Genomic DNA, 17,654 nt, shown 5'->3' with positions numbered 1-17,654 from the left:
TGTTGGGAGCCATGGGTTAGTTTTAACCTGCCACACATGTTGGGAGCCATGGGTTAGTTTTAACCTGCCACACATGTTGGGAGCCATGGGTTAGTTTTAACCTGCCACACACGTTGGGAGCCACGTGTTAGTTTTAACCTGCCACACACGTTGGGAGCCACGGGTTAGTTTTAACCTGCCACACACGTTGGGAGCCACGGGTTAGTTTTAACCTGCCACACACGTTGGGAGCCATGGGTTAGTTTTAACCTGCCACACATGTTGGGAGCAACGGGTTAGTTTTAACCTGCCACACATGTTGGGAGCCACAGGTTAGTTTTAACCTGCCACACATGTTGGGAGCGACGGACTAATGCCTGTTGGACTGTTAGTGTGTCTAACAAACGTATGCACCCATTGCACATTAAGACATGCGGATCCCTTGACTCCTTCAAAACCGCTCTCATAGGGCACCTATACGGGCGGCTGCAATTCGTAACTGGCCCCGTGAAATCTGAATCCCCCACCCACCCCTTTTCCCCTCACTGTATATGTTTTTCTTTTTTTCTTTTTACAAATGATGATTTCCTGTTTTTGGCTTAATAGTAGTGTATATTTGTACGTCTCTAAATGTTACGATGAATTGAACATGGTGGACCCTATTGTAAACAATTGTAATGCTTCATGGTGTCGTCCACCATTAACAGTTTTGTATTGAGTTGTGCTTGAAATGTACTGTAATTAATCTCTCCAATCTCTCCAATCTGTTAATAAATACTTCAATCAATCAAACAAACGAACCCCTGGTCCTTTCCTTGCATGAAAAGGACCAACTGTGTCTAAACTGCAGCCAGCCTTTTGGTAAATTAGCCTAGGACTGACTACTGCTATTCTCTTCTCCTCCTAATGCTCCTATTAGTGTTCTCTCTCTCTCGCTCTCTCTCTCTCTCTCTCTCTCTCTCTCTCTCTCTCTCTCTCTCCCCCTCCCTCCCCCCCTCCGTGCTGAATGAGCATGAAACCAGCCCAGCCAGCATGGTGTCTGTGCGGTTGTGTGGCTGTGTTGTGCGGATAAGGCCTGTGATTCATCGTCTGGGTAATAATGTGTGGCTGTGAAGTTTGGCCGCCAGCCCGCTTGTCCTCCTTTGTGTCCTGTAATGACCACCTGTTGCGTAATCGTAATTGTCTCGTTTTCGGGTGGCCAATTATTCTTCAAAATAGATGTTGTGTTGTGAGGAAACGTTCCCTCAAACTTGGAACAAAAAACTTTTTAAACCCTCTAGTCTTCTAGACTTGGAAAACTGAGCCCCGAATCGGCTATCTGTACTAAAGTAGCCAATCTACAATCTAACTCTAAAGTTCCAATTTTGGGGTCTTCAAAATCAAACTTCTGTGGCAGTAAAGGGACTACAGTACAGACTGAATCAATTCTAGCAGTAAATGAGTTAACATTTATGATGTCGCCAGAGTTTTTCCAGAATAAAAGCGCTAGAGTGCCAAGCAAATGAGAGAGATTTTACTCTGAAAACCCTCGCCTTTCATTTCCCCCCCAAAACCGGGAGGTGAAATCTTCCTTTACTACATCGCCATCGTAAAACTGATCTCTAGAAGCGGTAATATTCTAAACAAGATGCATGATGAAGTCAGAAATTAGGACAGATCAAGGTTCAAGGTAGCTTCATTCTTTCTCCTGAGGAAGAAATGTGTGTCATCGCTGTTATGATCAATCTGCGCGGAGGCAGCGTAGATTCCGAGCAAATAAGGAAGTTTGTCAATCCGTAAACAAGGAAGTGAATGGCTGTGTGCGCAGCAAAACAGCTCCGAGAGCGCTGAGTCAAGGCGCTGCCTAGCAATGGCCGCTGTCAAAAAATGTTTTTCATATCGACCTTAAGATGTGTCAACACGTCTGAGGCACCCCGCGGTTTTATTTGATAGAACGTGTGGACACGTCTTTAGCATCACAAGTGTTAACATACAGTACACGTAAGCTGTGAGCTTTGTGCAGCCCTCATCTTCCCACCCTAGAGAGACGTGGGCTTCACAGCCGTACTAATCAATTCTGACAAACAACCTGGTCACGCTTTCTTGCCACACTGTGTCCCTGGTTTCTGGTTCAAAGTGAAAGCCTGCGTTGATGTTTTGCTGTGAAGTGTAGTCGCGTTGAAACTGATGGCATCGGCGCAGCTGGCCTCACTCTGTGTTTAAACCTTAAAGCAGCTGGGGAAGGAGGGGTCTTCAACAGGGGGTCCGGGACCCCTGGGGTGATTTTTATGTTTTATTATTTTTACATTAACCACTTGAACGCTTTAATGTGCCTCCCTCTTCATCTCTCCTCATCCCTTTTTTTTACTCCCCCAGTCTCCTCCTTCCTCTGCTATTTTAACTCCCCCAGTCTCCTCCTTCCTCTGCTATTTTAACTCCCCCAGTCTCCTCCTTCCTCTGCTATTTTAACTCCCCCAGTCTCCTCCTTCCTCTGCTATTTTAACTCCCCCAGTCTCCTCCTTCCTCTGCTATTTTAACTCCCCCAGTCTCCTCCTTCCTCTGCTATTTTAACTCCCCCAGTCTCCTCCTTCCTCTGCTATTTTAACTCCCCCTGTCTCCTCCTTCCTCTGCTATTTTAACTCCCCCAGTCTCCTCCTTCCTCTGCTATTTTAACTCCCCCTGTCTCCTCCTTCCTCTGCTATTTTAACTCCCCCAGTCTCCTCCTTCCTCTGCTATTTTAACTCCCCCAGTCTCCTCCTTCCTCTGCTATTTTAACTCCCCCTGTCTCCTCCTTCCTCTACTATTTTAACTCCCCCAGTCTCCTCCTTCCTCTGCTATTTTAACTCCCCCAGTCTCCTCCTTCCTCTGCTATTTTAACTCCCCCAGTCTCCTCCTTCCTCTACTATTTTAACTCCCCCAGTCTCCTCCTTCCTCTGCTATTTTAACTCCCCCAGTCTCCTCCTTCCTCTGCTATTTTAACTCCCCCAGTCTCCTCCTTCCTCTACTATTTTAACTCCCCCAGTCTCCTCCTTCCTCTGCTATTTTAACTCCCCCAGTCTCCTCCTTCCTCTGCTATTTTAACTCCCCCAGTCTCCTCCTTCCTCTGCTATTTTAACTCCCCCAGTCTCCTCCTTCCTCTACTATTTTAACTCCCCCAGTCTCCTCCTTCCTCTACTATTTTAACTCCCCCAGTCTCCTCCTTCCTCTGCTATTTTAACTCCCCCAGTCTCCTCCTTCCTCTGCTATTTTAACTCCCCCAGTCTCCTCCTTCCTCTGCTATTTTAACTCCCCCAGTCTCCTCCTTCCTCTACTATTTTAACTCCCCCAGTCTCCTCCTTCCTCTGCTATTTTAACTCCCCCAGTCTCCTCCTTCCTCTGCTATTTTAACTCCCCCAGTCTCCTCCTTCCTCTACTATTTTAACTCCCCCAGTCTCCTCCTTCCTCTGCTATTTTAACTCCCCCAGTCTCCTCCTTCCTCTGCTATTTTTTAAACTCCCCCAGTCTCCTCCTTCCTCTGCTGTTTTTTAAAATTGTATCTGTGGAACCTAGTAAATATAGGTTTCAATGTAATGAGTCCCGGGATGCAGGGATGGTCTTTTAGATGAGTCCTAGGGACATGTTATGAGTCCCTCTTCAACGACGTTATAGGTTATTATAATGTGGTTATATTCATGTAGACAACAGAAGAAGAAATGATTGTTATAACTAAAGCTAGCAAAATAAACTAGAATAAAAAAAACACCCTATTTTAATCTGTGTGTGTGGGCCAGATAGAATTCTAGTTTACTCTGCTTTTGTGTTGCTTCTTTCCAATGTGTCAGGTAGTTTTCCTTTTGCTGTTTTATAATTTGGTTTAGTCCAATGGGTTTTCTATCTCGTGGCTCTGTTTGTGTTTGTGCCCGGAGTTCCAGGGCCAGCTGGCTGAGGGGGCATCTCTCTAGAGTTTCACACACACACACACACACACACACACACACACACACACACACACACACACACACACACACACACACACACACACACACACACACACACACACACACACACACACACACACACACACACACACTCCTCACAACCGCCCTGCTGTCACCACCCCTTCTCTTCAAAGCCATTTGGAAATAAATGAATGTGCTGTTGCGTTAAGTTAAAGTGTGTGTTCAGCGTGACTTCCATCACTCTGGAAGTCAACAATCATCAACCTCTCTCTCTCTCTCTCTCTCTCTCTCTCTCTCTCTCTCTCTCTCTCTCTCCTTCAATAAAGAACGGAAAGTCTTAACTTTCCCAGAAAAAGTGCAATAAGTCCCTGTAGGTTCCTCCTCTCCAGTACAAAGTCCACATCTGATGAGATGAGACTTGAAGCCTTTTTTCTGCCTCGTTTCCAGCCTCTCGGGGCCAATTCTTTTCTTGCTGCGCCCGAGTCGTTTTTTTTTCTTCTTTTCTCCTGCCATAAAACCCAGCATGTAATTGGTCGAGATGGGACTTAACAACATGATCTCTCTCTCTCTCTCTCTCTCTCTCTCTCTCTCTCTCTCTCTCTCTCTCTCTCTCTCTCTCTCTCTCTCTCTCTCTCTCTCTCTCTCTCTCTCTCGTACACACTCACTTGGAGGAAAAGTACTCGGATTTGTAGATCTGCTATTTTCACTACTTTTGTGTGACACACAGTTGTATGATTGAAGGAAGACATTACAGTCTGCCCGTTGTGGCTTTGTAAGGACCCTGTGTGTGTGTGTGTGTGTGTGTGTGCGTGTGTGTGTGCGTGTGCGTGTGCGTGCGCGATTGTTGTTGAAGTCATTGTTTTTCATGGCCTTGTAATTGTCAGTCCTAATTGTGGCGAACAAAGCAGGAGAGAAATGAATGGCTGGGAAGAAAGTGGGAACACACACACACACACACACACACACACACACACACCGCCACGCTGGTTCCATGCTGTGTGGGCGTGAAAAGAAGGTAGAACGGATCGTGTGTGTGTGTGTGTGTGTGTGTGTGTGTGTGTGTGTGTGTGTGTGTGTGTGTGTGTGTGTGTGTGTGTGTGTGTGTGTGTGTGTGTGTGTGTGTGTGTGTGTGTGTGTGTGTGTGTGTGTGTGTGTGTGTGTGTGTGTGTGTGTGTGTGTGTGTGTGTGTGTGTGTGTGTGTGTGTGTGTGTGTGAGAGAGAGAGCTGTGTGTGCGCACACACACACACACACACAGTGTGTCCCTCTGTAATGGACCTGTGCACTTTGTATCAATATTATGTTTCCCCTCCCTGTTCCTGTTTGCACAGAGTCAGTGTACCACCTACCTAGCCCCCCCTACCCCCCCCCCCCCTACCTACCCCCCCTCCCCCCCTGGTAACTCTCCCCTACACTGTGGTCAGTCAGGGTACCACCTACCTAGCCCCTGTTAACTCTCCCCTACACTGTGGTCAGTCAGCGTACCACCTACCTACCCCTGGTAACTCTCCCCTGTACACTGTGGTCAGTCAGTGTACCACCTACCTACCCCCTGGTAACTCTCCCCTGTACACTGTGGTCAGTCAGTGTACCACCTACCTACCTACCCCCTGGTAACTCTCCCCTACACTGTGGTCAGTCAGTGTACCACCACCTACCTACCCCCTGGTAACTCTCCCCTACACTGTGGTCAGTCAGTGTACCACCTACCTACCCCCTGGTAACTCTCCCCTACACTGTGGTCAGTCAGTGTACCACCACCTACCTACCCCCTGGTAACTCTCCCCTACACTGTGGTCAGTCAGTGTACCACCTACCTACCCCCTGGTAACTCTCCCCTACACACTGTGGTCAGTCAGTGTACCACCTACCTACCCCCTGGTAACTCTCCCCTGTACACTGTGGTCAGTCAGTGTACCACCTACCTAGCCCCTGGTAACTCCCCTGTACACTGTGGTCAGTCAGTGTACCACCTACCTACCCCTGGTAACTCTCCCCTACACTAGTCTGTGGTCAGTCAGTGTACCACCTACCTACCCCTGGTAACTCTCCCCTACACTAGTCTGTGGTCAGTCAGTGTACCACCTACCTACCCCTGGTAACTCTCCCCTGTACACTGCTGCGTTCACGCAAGTCATACGCAAACTTTGTATACTATGTGTTGCCCACGCAGTCGTGTCCTCAAGCGTGCGTCCATAGTGACGTGTGTCGGAGGCATGGTGGCCGGTGCAGAAAAAAGAAATCCAGCATGTAGCTTTACATCTGGAAGTTGAACTCGGGCTCAGCTTCAATTTGTATCTTTTTTATCTTTTGCTGCAGCCAGCTACACACGTGGGATTTGCTTCGTAATAGCTTCACGGCGCTGGCTTCCATCGACAATGAATGTCTCTTTGCATCTGCCACACACACACACACACACACACACACACACACACACACTCCCCCCTCCCTTCCGCTCCAGCCCTTGGCTGACTGCCAACCAGTGAGGTCATGAATCCACACACACCCCCCGCATGTGCCAGTAGCCTGTTGTTCTGCTTCCATGCTGCGCGCACGCACACACACACACACACACACACACACACACACACACACACACACACACACACACACACACACACACACACACACACACAGCACTAACACTAAGTTCTGCCAGGACAACTCATGAATGGGTAACATAAGATCTGCTTTTTAGGTATTCTGAGAAAGCGTGTATGCCTCATGGTGGCGCTGTCTCCTATCTTCTGTCCTCTGGTGTAAACGATGGAAGAGACAGATAAAGAGTGTGGGGGGAACCTCCCGAACACCAAGTTCTCTCACGACAAAGTCTGATTTGACCTTGTTGTATTTGTACACAAATTGTACTTTCAAAGTCGGAGGGCTGTGTATTTTGTACAATAAAACGGACAGATGACTGAAGAAACAACCCCCAAGGATTTGTCCCACAAATCCGCTGGCCAGCTAGTTCAGTAGATTTGCTTTAAAAGCAGCAGGTTCTGATCCCCGCTGGTTGTCAAAGCTGCATATTTTGTCCAGATTAACTCCACAAGAAACCCTCTGTAGCTATCGATCTGCTTTGCAATTTGAACGCAGAACTTTTGACTTCAGACTTCAGAGGGCAAGCAGACACCACTCTGCATGTTGTTTCTCTCTGCCGAGACCCCCCGACGTCGTCAAGCCAGTGAGAGCATGTTTCACTCATGTTTAAAGATGGTAAAGATGGTAAAGATGGTAAAGGGCACCGGCCTGCTCGGGTTCGTGCATGTGTTTCTCTCTGCCGAGACCCCCCGACGTCGTCAAGCCAGTGAGAGCATGTTTCACTCTTTAAAGATGGTAAAGGGCACCGGCCTACTCGGGGTCGTGCATGTCCGGATTAATGATGCAAGTGGGGAATACGGTAACACCACATTAACCCTGACCCTGCGTTTTAACAGCGGGAAAGATTAATTATTTCCATCTTTTCAGCCGAGGTTCCTCCGCCCACTTTTCGACCATCGCCTGTTCGCCTGCTATCGCCAGTAGTTGCCAGGTCCATTTGACAAATAATGGCACTTCCGGAAACTTCGTCTTGACTATCCCCCTCTGTTAAAACGTACTGTGAGAGACTATAGCTGTGATGAGGAGGAGGCTCCAGGTGTGTCTCGGTAGGAGGCCACTGAGGAGGAGGCTCCAGGTGTGTCTCAGTAGGAGGCCATGAGGAGGAGGCTCCAGGTGTGTCTCAGTAGGAGGCCATGAGGAGGAGGCTCCAGGTGTGTCTCAGTAGGAGGCCATGAGGAGGAGGCTCCAGGTGTGTCTCAGTAGGAGGCCATGAGGAGGAGGCTCCAGGTGTGTCTCAGTAGGAGGCCATGAGGAGGAGGCTCCAGGTGTGTCTCAGTAGGAGGCCATGAGGAGGAGGCTCCAGGTGTGTCTCAGTAGGAGGCCATGAGGAGGAGGCTCCAGGTGTGTCTCAGTAGGAGGCCATGAGGAGGAGGCTCCAGGTGTGTCTCAGTAGAGGCCATGAGGAGGAGGCTCCAGGTGTTTCTCAGTAGGAGGCCATGAGGAGGAGGCTCCAGGTGTGTCTCAGTAGGAGGCCATGAGGAGGAGGCTCCAGGTGTGTCTCAGTAGGAGGCCATGAGGAGGAGGCTCCAGGTGTGTCTCAGTAGGAGGCCAGACACACCAGGCAGGACTTTGACTTTGGTCTCATTACAGACGTCACAGGAGGGAGGACCTCATATGGTTGCTGTCTATGGCTTCACTCACACCTGCACAACAGATTGTTGTATAGCTGATGCATGAGACTTGTTTACTGATGCATGCTCGCAATTCATTTCCAATGGGAGTCACATGGTTTGACACAACATTTTTGTTGTATGACGGGGAGGGGGTGCAGTCGAAACACAGCCGAAAGCCGTACAACAAAAATGTTGTGTCAAACCATGTGACTTCCATTGGAAATGCATTGGGGCGGCCATGACACTTAACCCTTTGTTTACATCTAGCATCCAACAATGTTGTATATGCTAGATGCGAAGGTGTGAGTGAGGCCTATGACATCCTCCTGAGCTGATATCAGCCATTCTCACAAACCAAACTATTGACAAAGCCTTGAATAGAGGAAGGGGAGCACTGCCGTGGTCCTTTGTTTGTTGAACTGAATACAGGTGCTCGTTGGCGAGGTTTAATTATGAAAATAAAGGGGACCCTGACGAAGGCTGATTGCTGAAACGCGTTGGTCCTCCCTTTTTGTGTATTGATCTTTGCCATGCCTTAAAACTTACAATAAAGGCTTTTTCACTTCACAGGAACTGGAGTGCCTTGGATCCTCTTCTTTATTCTTATTGAAAAAGCCACTAATGGTCTTAAAGTGTTTTTGGACAAAGCACTGAAAGCCTAAATTAAACAAAAGTCTCAAGGCTCAACAACAAAACCGAGAAAACAGCACACGATAAATGTCCTTTTCACACACTTTCATTTACCTCTCCACTGACAGACGGACAGACGCATTCCAACCAACCGCGTCTGTGACAAAGGGACTTCTGCTCTGTCCAAACTAAGTCTTTTGGACAGGTAAAGGTGTTTTTGGAGATGTAAATAAAACTTTGAAAGGGACATTTATTGTGTGCTGGCTGTTTTCCCAGTGTCATAATGGACTCTGACACACATCGTTGGTGTCCCAGTAATGTGTGTTGATGGCAGTATTGCAGTAGTCCACACGGAACGGAGTGGTTATTGAATCAGTGGACAAACTGTACAAACATAGAATGGATGTAGCCTCGGAAACCCAGACGTTTTTTATTTCCTGCAGGGAGGAAAAAAAAGTCTGGGTCCGAGTCCACTTCAATTGGGCATAGAGTAGCGCAAACATCACTCACTCTCTGCTGATTTCTGATCGTCTGCACCTTTGTTAAATTGACACACATGCACACATGTACACACACACACTCCTCTCTCTCTCTGTCGCTCTAATTAATTAGTCTCATGTCGCGCAGCTGCGCATAGAGTTTCCCGGCGGATCCTGCCGGGAGCTGCCTATGCCATAAAAAGCATAGGTGAGTTCCAGGCTACTATGGATGTGACATCATCACTGCCTGATCCTCTTCTGTCATCAGTGTGACATCATCATCATCATTCCACAGTGAATCGATAGCGTTATTAGACCTACTTTGGCTAACGGAACGGAGAACAGGCGCGCGCGCGCGCACACACACACACGCACACGCACACACCATATAACATCCCATGAATTCCACCTGAGACCACCTGCAGCTATGGAGCAGGTGGTCTGTCATGCTGATACATCTCACACACACACACACAGTGTGTGTGTGTGTGTGTGTGTGTGTGTGTCACACACACACACACACACACACACACACACGTGACACAAGTGCGCACTGTTAACAGCTGGAGAGTTCTTTTTTTTTTACTTGGCAGAAGGGAAACACTCAGTGCATAATTGATGCTAATTGGCTCACACCATTCATAATTGATGCCTGTACTGTACATACTATGTACAGTAGGTACCATCATTATGTATGACGAGGTGTCATCGTGTTGACATTTTTTAAATGGGACATTTCACATAATGAGTACTTTTATTTTTGGTATACTTTAAGTACATTTTGATGCCAATACTTTTACTTAAGTACATTTTTGAATTCCTGACTTTTACACTAGAGTATTTCTACATCGCGGTATTGATACTTTTACTTTGTGATTTTAAATTGTGAGTACTTTTTCCACCACATGGTGGTGAAGGAGAGAGAAGCACTGATCTTAATGTCCCTGTCTCCATCCATCCTCACCGCAGATCACCACCCTGATCACTGATCTTAATGTCCCTGTCTCCATCCATCCTCCCATCCTCCCTGCAGATCACCACCCTGATCACTAGTGATGCACCGAATATTCGGCCGCAGAAAATATTCGGCCGAAAATGTCTAAAAATGCCTTTTCGGCCTATTCGGTTTCGGCCCGAATAGGCAGAAAATATATCACCGAATAGTGTATGCAATTAATGCATTCAAAAGTGCTGAATAAATGTTTTATGGACCGATAATAGTGATTATTATTTAAGTTAAGTTTTGCCATAATCATGTCTTTTGCCATAATCAGGTAGATTTAAAGGTATATTCAGTGATTTCACTTAATTCAAATATCACTTATTTTTTCTTATTTTTTGGATAATCCTCCCTACTATAAAGTGTGCTGACCATATAAGGAGTTCCTCCCTGTCCCCTAGTTTCGGTTTGGGCTTTGGGTGGCAAAGCCTTCATCCAATCAGGATGAGAGGGGCCTTCCTCCAATCATGATCGAGGGGGGCCTTGGTGCACGTGCTGTTGGTCTGTTGTACTTCCCTCACTGTAGAGCGTGTGCATGTGCACATCTTGTTACCGGGGTGGACCAGGGTTTTTTCCAAATCACCCAAATCACTGAATGCTCCTTTAAGGTGCGGCCATGACAGCAATGGTAGGAAATACTGTAATATTAATCATATTCGGCTATTCGGTATTCGGTTTCGGCCAACTGTTTCCTATATTCGGTATTCGGTTTCGGCCAAGAATTTCCATTTCGGTGCATGATCACTGATCTTAATGTCCCTGTCTCCATCCATCCTCCCCGCAGATCACCACCCTGATCACTGATCTTAATGTCTCCATCCATCCACCCTGATCACTGATCTTAACGTCCCTGTCTCCATCCATCCTCCCTGATCACTGATCTTAACGTCCCTGTCTCCATCCATCCTCCCTGCAGATCACCACCCTGATCAACCACAAGGACAAGCCCAGGAAGTCTGAGCGCACGCTGGCCGCCATCCAGCGGGTGGGCCAGACGGTCAGTGTGGCGGTGGGCCGCTTCGTGGCCGTGGGCGAGGCCATCGCCCACGAGAACCAGGAGCTGAGGGACGAGATGGGACATGCCTGCTTCGAGGCGCGGAGGGCAGGTTGGTTTGGGTTCCTTTATTTAATTACCACTCGTATGCTGTCGGGAGGAAACCACCTAATGGGACACTTCACCCTTTCTCCAAAAAAATGATATGTTAATCCATTTTGACCTGATCAGATTCTAAAAATGTCTTCTGAATCCTGACAGTTTTCTGAAAAAGTTTCTATGTCAGTCGTTCTTCGATTTTTCAAAAATAGCAGACCTACAAGCTCGTAGCGCGCCACTCAGTGGCGCGCTATGAGCTTGTAGATCTGCTATTTTTCAATGGCTAAAGCATAACATAATGCTAACACCAAAAGGGGTTCCCGCCCAAATTGGGTTAAAAAAAAAGTCTTCTGTTGTTTCTATGTCAGTGGTGCTCAACTTATTTCATGTCAAGGACCCCCAGAATTATCTGTATTTGGCCGTGGACCGGACCCCCGTCTGGAAATATGTTGTTCCAGGGATCCCTCCCTTGGGAATTGTAGTCCAGGAAGGAAGTGAGCCCAGTGTCTGTGACATCATGGACTCTAAAATATCTAAAACCACATATTACACACATAAAGACCCCAGGAAAGTGTTCTGAATCTTCTAAACGTCATTAACATATATTATTTTGCAAAAAGGGTGAAGTGTCCCTTCAGACTGTCCCATCAGTGTGTCCCTTCAGAACTCAATTTTTTACATTTTTTATTTTGGTTGCATAAATCAGTGCTATTGAACACCCTGTGTTGTTTAGAAATGAAACAATGAAAAGTAGTAAAAAGGCACTTTGGACAAAACCGCTTCACTCCATTGGACCAAACAATCTAATTTCTCTTTTGGGTCTTGAGCTAAAAAGTTTTGGAACCACTGCATTATATTACTCGGCAACACTAAAAATGTATATTTAATTACCCAGTGTAATTTTGAGAATCAATAAATCACGAATGAATGGATGGATGGGTTCATCATTCTGATGCTTCAATTCACTGGGGCTTGCATCTGGTCACGACTCTTTTTGAACAACAGCGTTAATAAATACATAAATAAACATGCATTTATATAGCCCCTTTATCCAAGGCGCTTTACAGAGATTGTGCATTACATTCACCCATTCACTTCACACACACACATTCACACACCGAGGTCGGAGGAAACCATGCAAGGCAATTTAGGGGTTCATAGTCTTGCTCAAGGACAATTTGACACTAACTCTGGGGGAGCCCGGGTTGGAACTGCCGGTCACTCTACCCCTGAGCCACTGCCACCGTATTGTAACCCAGTCCACTCTACCCCTGAGCCACTGCCACCGTGTTGTAACCCAGTCACTCTACCCCTGAGCCACTGCCACTGTGTTGTAACCCAGTCCACTCTACCCCTGAGCCACTGCCACCGTGTTGTAACCCAGTCCACTCTACCCCTGAGCCACTGCCACCGTATTGTAACCCAGTCCACTCTACCCCTGAACCACTGCCACCGTGTTGTAACCCAGTCCACTCTACCCCTGAGCCACTGCCACCGTGTTGTAACCCAGTCCACTCTACCCCTGAGCCACTGCCACCGTGTTGTAACCCAGTCACTCTACCCCTGAGCCACCGTGTTGTAACCCAGTCCACTCTACCCCTGAGCCACTGCCACCGTATTGTAACCCAGTCCACTCTACCCCTGAGCCACTGCCACTGTGTTGTAACCCAGTCCACTCTACCCCTGAGCCACTGCCACCGTATTGTAACCCAGTCCACTCTACCCCTGAGCCACTGCCACTGTGTTGTAACCCAGTCACTCTACCCCTGAGCCACTGCCACCGTATTGTAACCCAGTCCACTCTACCCCTGAGCCACTGCCACCGTGTTGTAACCCAGTCCACTCTACCCCTGAGCCACTGCCACCGTATTGTAACCCAGTCCACTCTACCCCTGAACCACTGCCACCGTGTTGTAACCCAGTCCACTCTACCCCTGAGCCACTGCCACCGTGTTGTAACCCAGTCCACTCTACCCCTGAACCACTGCCACCGTGTTGTAACCCAGTCCACTCTACCCCTGAGCCACTGCCACTTGTAACCCAGTCCACTCTACCCCTGAGCCACTGCCACCGTGTTGTAACCCAGTCCACTCTACCCCTGAGCCACTGCCACCGTGTTGTAACCCAGTCCACTCTACCCCTGAGCCACTGCCACCGTGTTGTAACCCAGTCCACTCTACCCCTGAGCCACTGCCACCGTGTTGTAACCCAGTCCACTCTACCCCTGAGCCACTGCCACCGTGTTGTAACCCAGTCACTCTACCCCTGAGCCACCGTGTTGTAACCCAGTCCACTCTACCCCTGAGCCACTGCCACCGTGTTGTAACCCAGTCCGCAGCGACGTGTGGAAGGATTCTGCAATCAGTCCCGTCTTGTTTGTTTGTGCGCTAACTGAGATAATTCGAGAACGGATGGATGAGCAGATTTTCGTGGAAAATGACTAATGAAATGAGAAATTGAAATGGCATGAAATTGAGAAATTAAGTAATGAAGTGGTGAAAGTACAACTCTGCAAAAAGATTTCCTTGAAACAATCCACTTTTGGTTGGTCATAATTATGTCTCCCTGAGAGAGAGTGTGCGTGCGTGCGTGCGTGCGTGCGCGCTGTGTACCTGTGGCCCTAAGGTGGCTGTATCCTCTCCCCTAGTCCCTTCCACTTGGGTGCGTGCGTGCGTGCGTGCGTGCACACACACGCATGAGCCCATTTGGAGGGGGAGTGGCCAGAGAAGGACCATAATCAGAACGTGACAGAGTGATAAGCACCATGCAGGTTTCATCGTTGGTTCAGGAATAGAGCATAGCACGCTATGACCAGCATGTTCCCCTCTGCTTCTTTAGAGAGCAGAGGGAACGCTATGACCAGCATGTTCCCCTCTGCCTCTTTAGAGCAGAGGGAACGCTATGACCAGCATGTTCCCCTCTGCTTCTTTAGAGCAGAGGGAACGCTATGACCAGCATGTTCCCCTCTGCTTCTTTAGAGCATAGCACGCTATGACCAGCATGTTCCCCTCTGCTTCTTTAGAGAGCAGAGGGAACGCTATGACCAGCATGTTCCCCTCTGCCTCTTTAGAGCAGAGGGAACGCTATGACCAGCATGTTACCCTCTGCTTCTTTAGAGCAGAGGGAACGCTATGACCAGCATGTTCCCCTCTGCTTCTTTAGAGCAGAGGGAACGCTATGACCAGCATGTTCCCCTCTGCCTCTTTAGAGCAGAGGGAACGCTATGACCAGCATGTTCCCCTCTGCCTCTTTAGAGCAGAGGGAACGCTATGACCAGCATGTTCCCCTCTGCTTCTTTAGATCAGAGGGAACGCTATGACCAGCATGTTCCCCTCTGCTTCTTTAGAGAGCAGAGGGAACGCTATGACCAGCATGTTCCCCTCTGCTTCTTTAGAGCAGAGGGAACGCTACGACCAGCATGTTCCCCTCTGCTTCTTTAGAGCAGAGGGAACGCTATGACCAGCATGTTCCCCTCTGCCTCTTTAGAGCAGAGGGAACGCTACGACCAGCATGTTCCCCTCTGCCTCTTTAGAGCAGAGGGAACGCTATGACCAGCATGTTCCCCTCTGCCTCTTTAGAGCAGAGGGAACGCTACGACCAGCATGTTCCCCTCTGCTTCTTTAGAGCAGAGGGAACGCTATGACCAGCATGTTCCCCTCTGCCTCTTTAGAGCAGAGGGAACGCTACGACCAGCATGTTCCCCTCTGCTTCTTTAGAGAGCAGAGGGAACGCTATGACCAGCATGTTCCCCTCTGCTTCTTTAGAGCAGAGGGAACGCTATGACCAGCATGTTCCCCTCTGCTTCTTTAGAGCAGAGGGAACGCTATGACCAGCATGTTCCCCTCTGCTTCTTTAGAGCAGAGGGAACGCTATGACCAGCATGTTCCCCTCTGCTTCTTTAGAGAGCAGAGGGAACGCTATGACCAGCATGTTCCCCTCTGCTTCTTTAGAGAGCAGAGGGAACGCTATGACCAGCATGTTCCCCTCTGCTTCTTTAGAGCAGAGGGAACGCTGTGACCAGCATGTTCCCCTCTGCCTCTTTAGAGCAGAGGGAACGCTATGACCAGCATGTTCCCCTCTGCTTCTTTAGAGCAGAGGGAACGCTATGACCAGCATGTTCCCCTCTGCTTCTTTAGAGAGCAGAGGTAACGCTATGACCAGCATGTTCCCCTCTGCTTCTTTAGAGAGCAGAGGTAACGCTATGACCAGCATGTTCCCCTCTGCTTCTTTAGAGAGCAGAGGTAACGCTATGACCAGCATGTTCCCCTCTGCTTCTTTAGAGAGCAGAGGTAACGCTATGACCAGCATGTTCCCCTCTGCTTCTTTAGAGAGCAGAGGGAACGCTATGACCAGCATGTTCCCCTCTGCTTCTTTAGAGAGCAGAGGGAACGCTATGACCAGCATGTTCCCCTCTGCTTCTTTAGAGCAGAGGGAACGCTATGACCAGCATGTTCCCCTCTGCTTCTTTAGAGAGCAGAGGGAACGCTATGACCAGCATGTTCCCCTCTGCTTCTTTAGAGAGCAGAGGGAACGCTATGACCAGCATGTTCCCCTCTGCTTCTTTAGAGCAGAGGGAACGCTATGACCAGCATGTTCCCCTCTGCTTCTTTAGAGAGCAGAGGGAACGCTATGACCAGCATGTTCCCCTCTGCTTCTTTAGAGCAGAGGGAATGCTATGACCAGCATGTTCCCCTCTGCTTCTTTAGAGCAGAGGGAACGCTATGACCAGCATGTTCCCCTCTGCTTCTTTAGAGAGCAGAGGGAACGCTATGACCAGCATGTTCCCCTCTGCTTCTTTAGAGAGCAGAGGGAACGCTATGACCAGCATGTTCCCCTCTGCTTCTTTAGAGCAGAGGGAACGCTATGACCAGCATGTTCCCCTCTGCTTCTTTAGAGCAGAGGGAACGCTATGACCAGCATGTTCCCCTCTGCTTCTTTAGAGAGCAGAGGGAACGCTATGACCAGCATGTTCCCCTCTGCTTCTTTAGAGAGCAGAGGGAACGCTATGACCAGCATGTTCCCCTCTGCTTCTTTAGAGAGCAGAGGGAACGCTATGACCAGCATGTTCCCCTCTGCTTCTTTCCACTTCCACAAATAGACTAAAGTCTAAATATTACCCCCCCTACGTCACTCTGACCTTGTATCGACCGGCGTCCGTCCACTCCGTCCAAAGCACCTGGACTGTCGTCATCGTCATCTGGATGTCGAAGCTGCCTCTATGCACCATCTTGGCAGAGCGGAGCCCTCGTCATTATCTGCTAGCTTAGCTCTAATCAGGTCAAAACATTGTACATGTCCATGCGATGCGCGTAACCACGCAGAACATCGTACATGTCTGTTCGATACACGTAACCACGTAGAACATCGTACATGTCTATACGATACATGTAACCACGTAGAACATCCATACAATACGCGTAACCACGCAGAACATCGTACATGTCTGTTCGATACACGGAACCACGTAGAACATCGTACATGTCTATACGATACATGTAACCACGTAGAACATCCATACAATACGCGTAACCACGCAGAACATCGTACATGTCTGTTCGATACACGTAACCACGTAGAACATCGTACATGTCTATACGATACATGTAACCACGTAGAACATCCATACAATACGCGTAACCACGCAGAACATCGTACATGTCTGTTCGATACACGTAACCACGTAGAACATCGTACATGTCTATACGATACATGTAACCACGTAGAACATCCATACAATACGCGTAACCACGCAGAACATCGTACATGTCTGTTCGATACACGGAACCACGTAGAACATCGTACATGTCTATACGATACATGTAACCACGTAGAACATCCATACAATACGCGTAACCACGCAGAACATCGTACATGTCTGTTCGATACACGGAACCACGTAGAACATCGTACATGTCTATACGATACATGTAACCACGTAGAACATCCATACAATACGCGTAACCACGCAGAACATCGTACATGTCTGTTCGATACACGTAACCACGTAGAACATCGTACATGTCTATACGATACATGTAACCACGTAGAACATCCATACAATACGCGTAACCACGCAGAACATCGTACATGTCTGTTCGATACACGTAACCACGTAGAACATTGTACATGTCCATACGATACACGTAACCACGTAGAACATCGTACATGTCTATACGATACATGTAACCACGTAGAACATCGTACATGTCCATACGATACACGTAACCACGTAGAACATCGTACATGTCTATACGATACATGTAACCACGTAGAACATCGTACATGTCTATACGATACATGTAACCACGTAGAACATCGTACATGTCTATACGATACACGTAACC

At 48.3% G+C, this 17,654-nt stretch overlaps 1 protein-coding gene across 1 annotated transcript in view; it reads left to right on the top strand.

Annotated features, from left to right (window-relative positions):
• Positions 1-17,654, top strand: part of ctnnal1 (catenin (cadherin-associated protein), alpha-like 1) — a 154,992-nt gene that overhangs the window by 63,788 nt on the left and 73,550 nt on the right. The window contains exon 2 of the mRNA XM_079523291.1: positions 11,134-11,323. Within this exon, the coding sequence (XP_079379417.1) occupies positions 11,134-11,323 (190 nt within the window). The remainder of the gene's footprint in view (positions 1-11,133; positions 11,324-17,654) is intronic.

Source organism: Electrona antarctica (assembly GCF_951216825.1).
Source record: "Electrona antarctica genome assembly, chromosome: 15".
NCBI classification, from domain to species: Eukaryota; Metazoa; Chordata; class Actinopteri; order Myctophiformes; family Myctophidae; genus Electrona; species Electrona antarctica.
The sequence above is the reverse complement of the archived record's forward strand: the minus strand, read 5'-3'. Positions and strand labels throughout refer to the sequence as shown.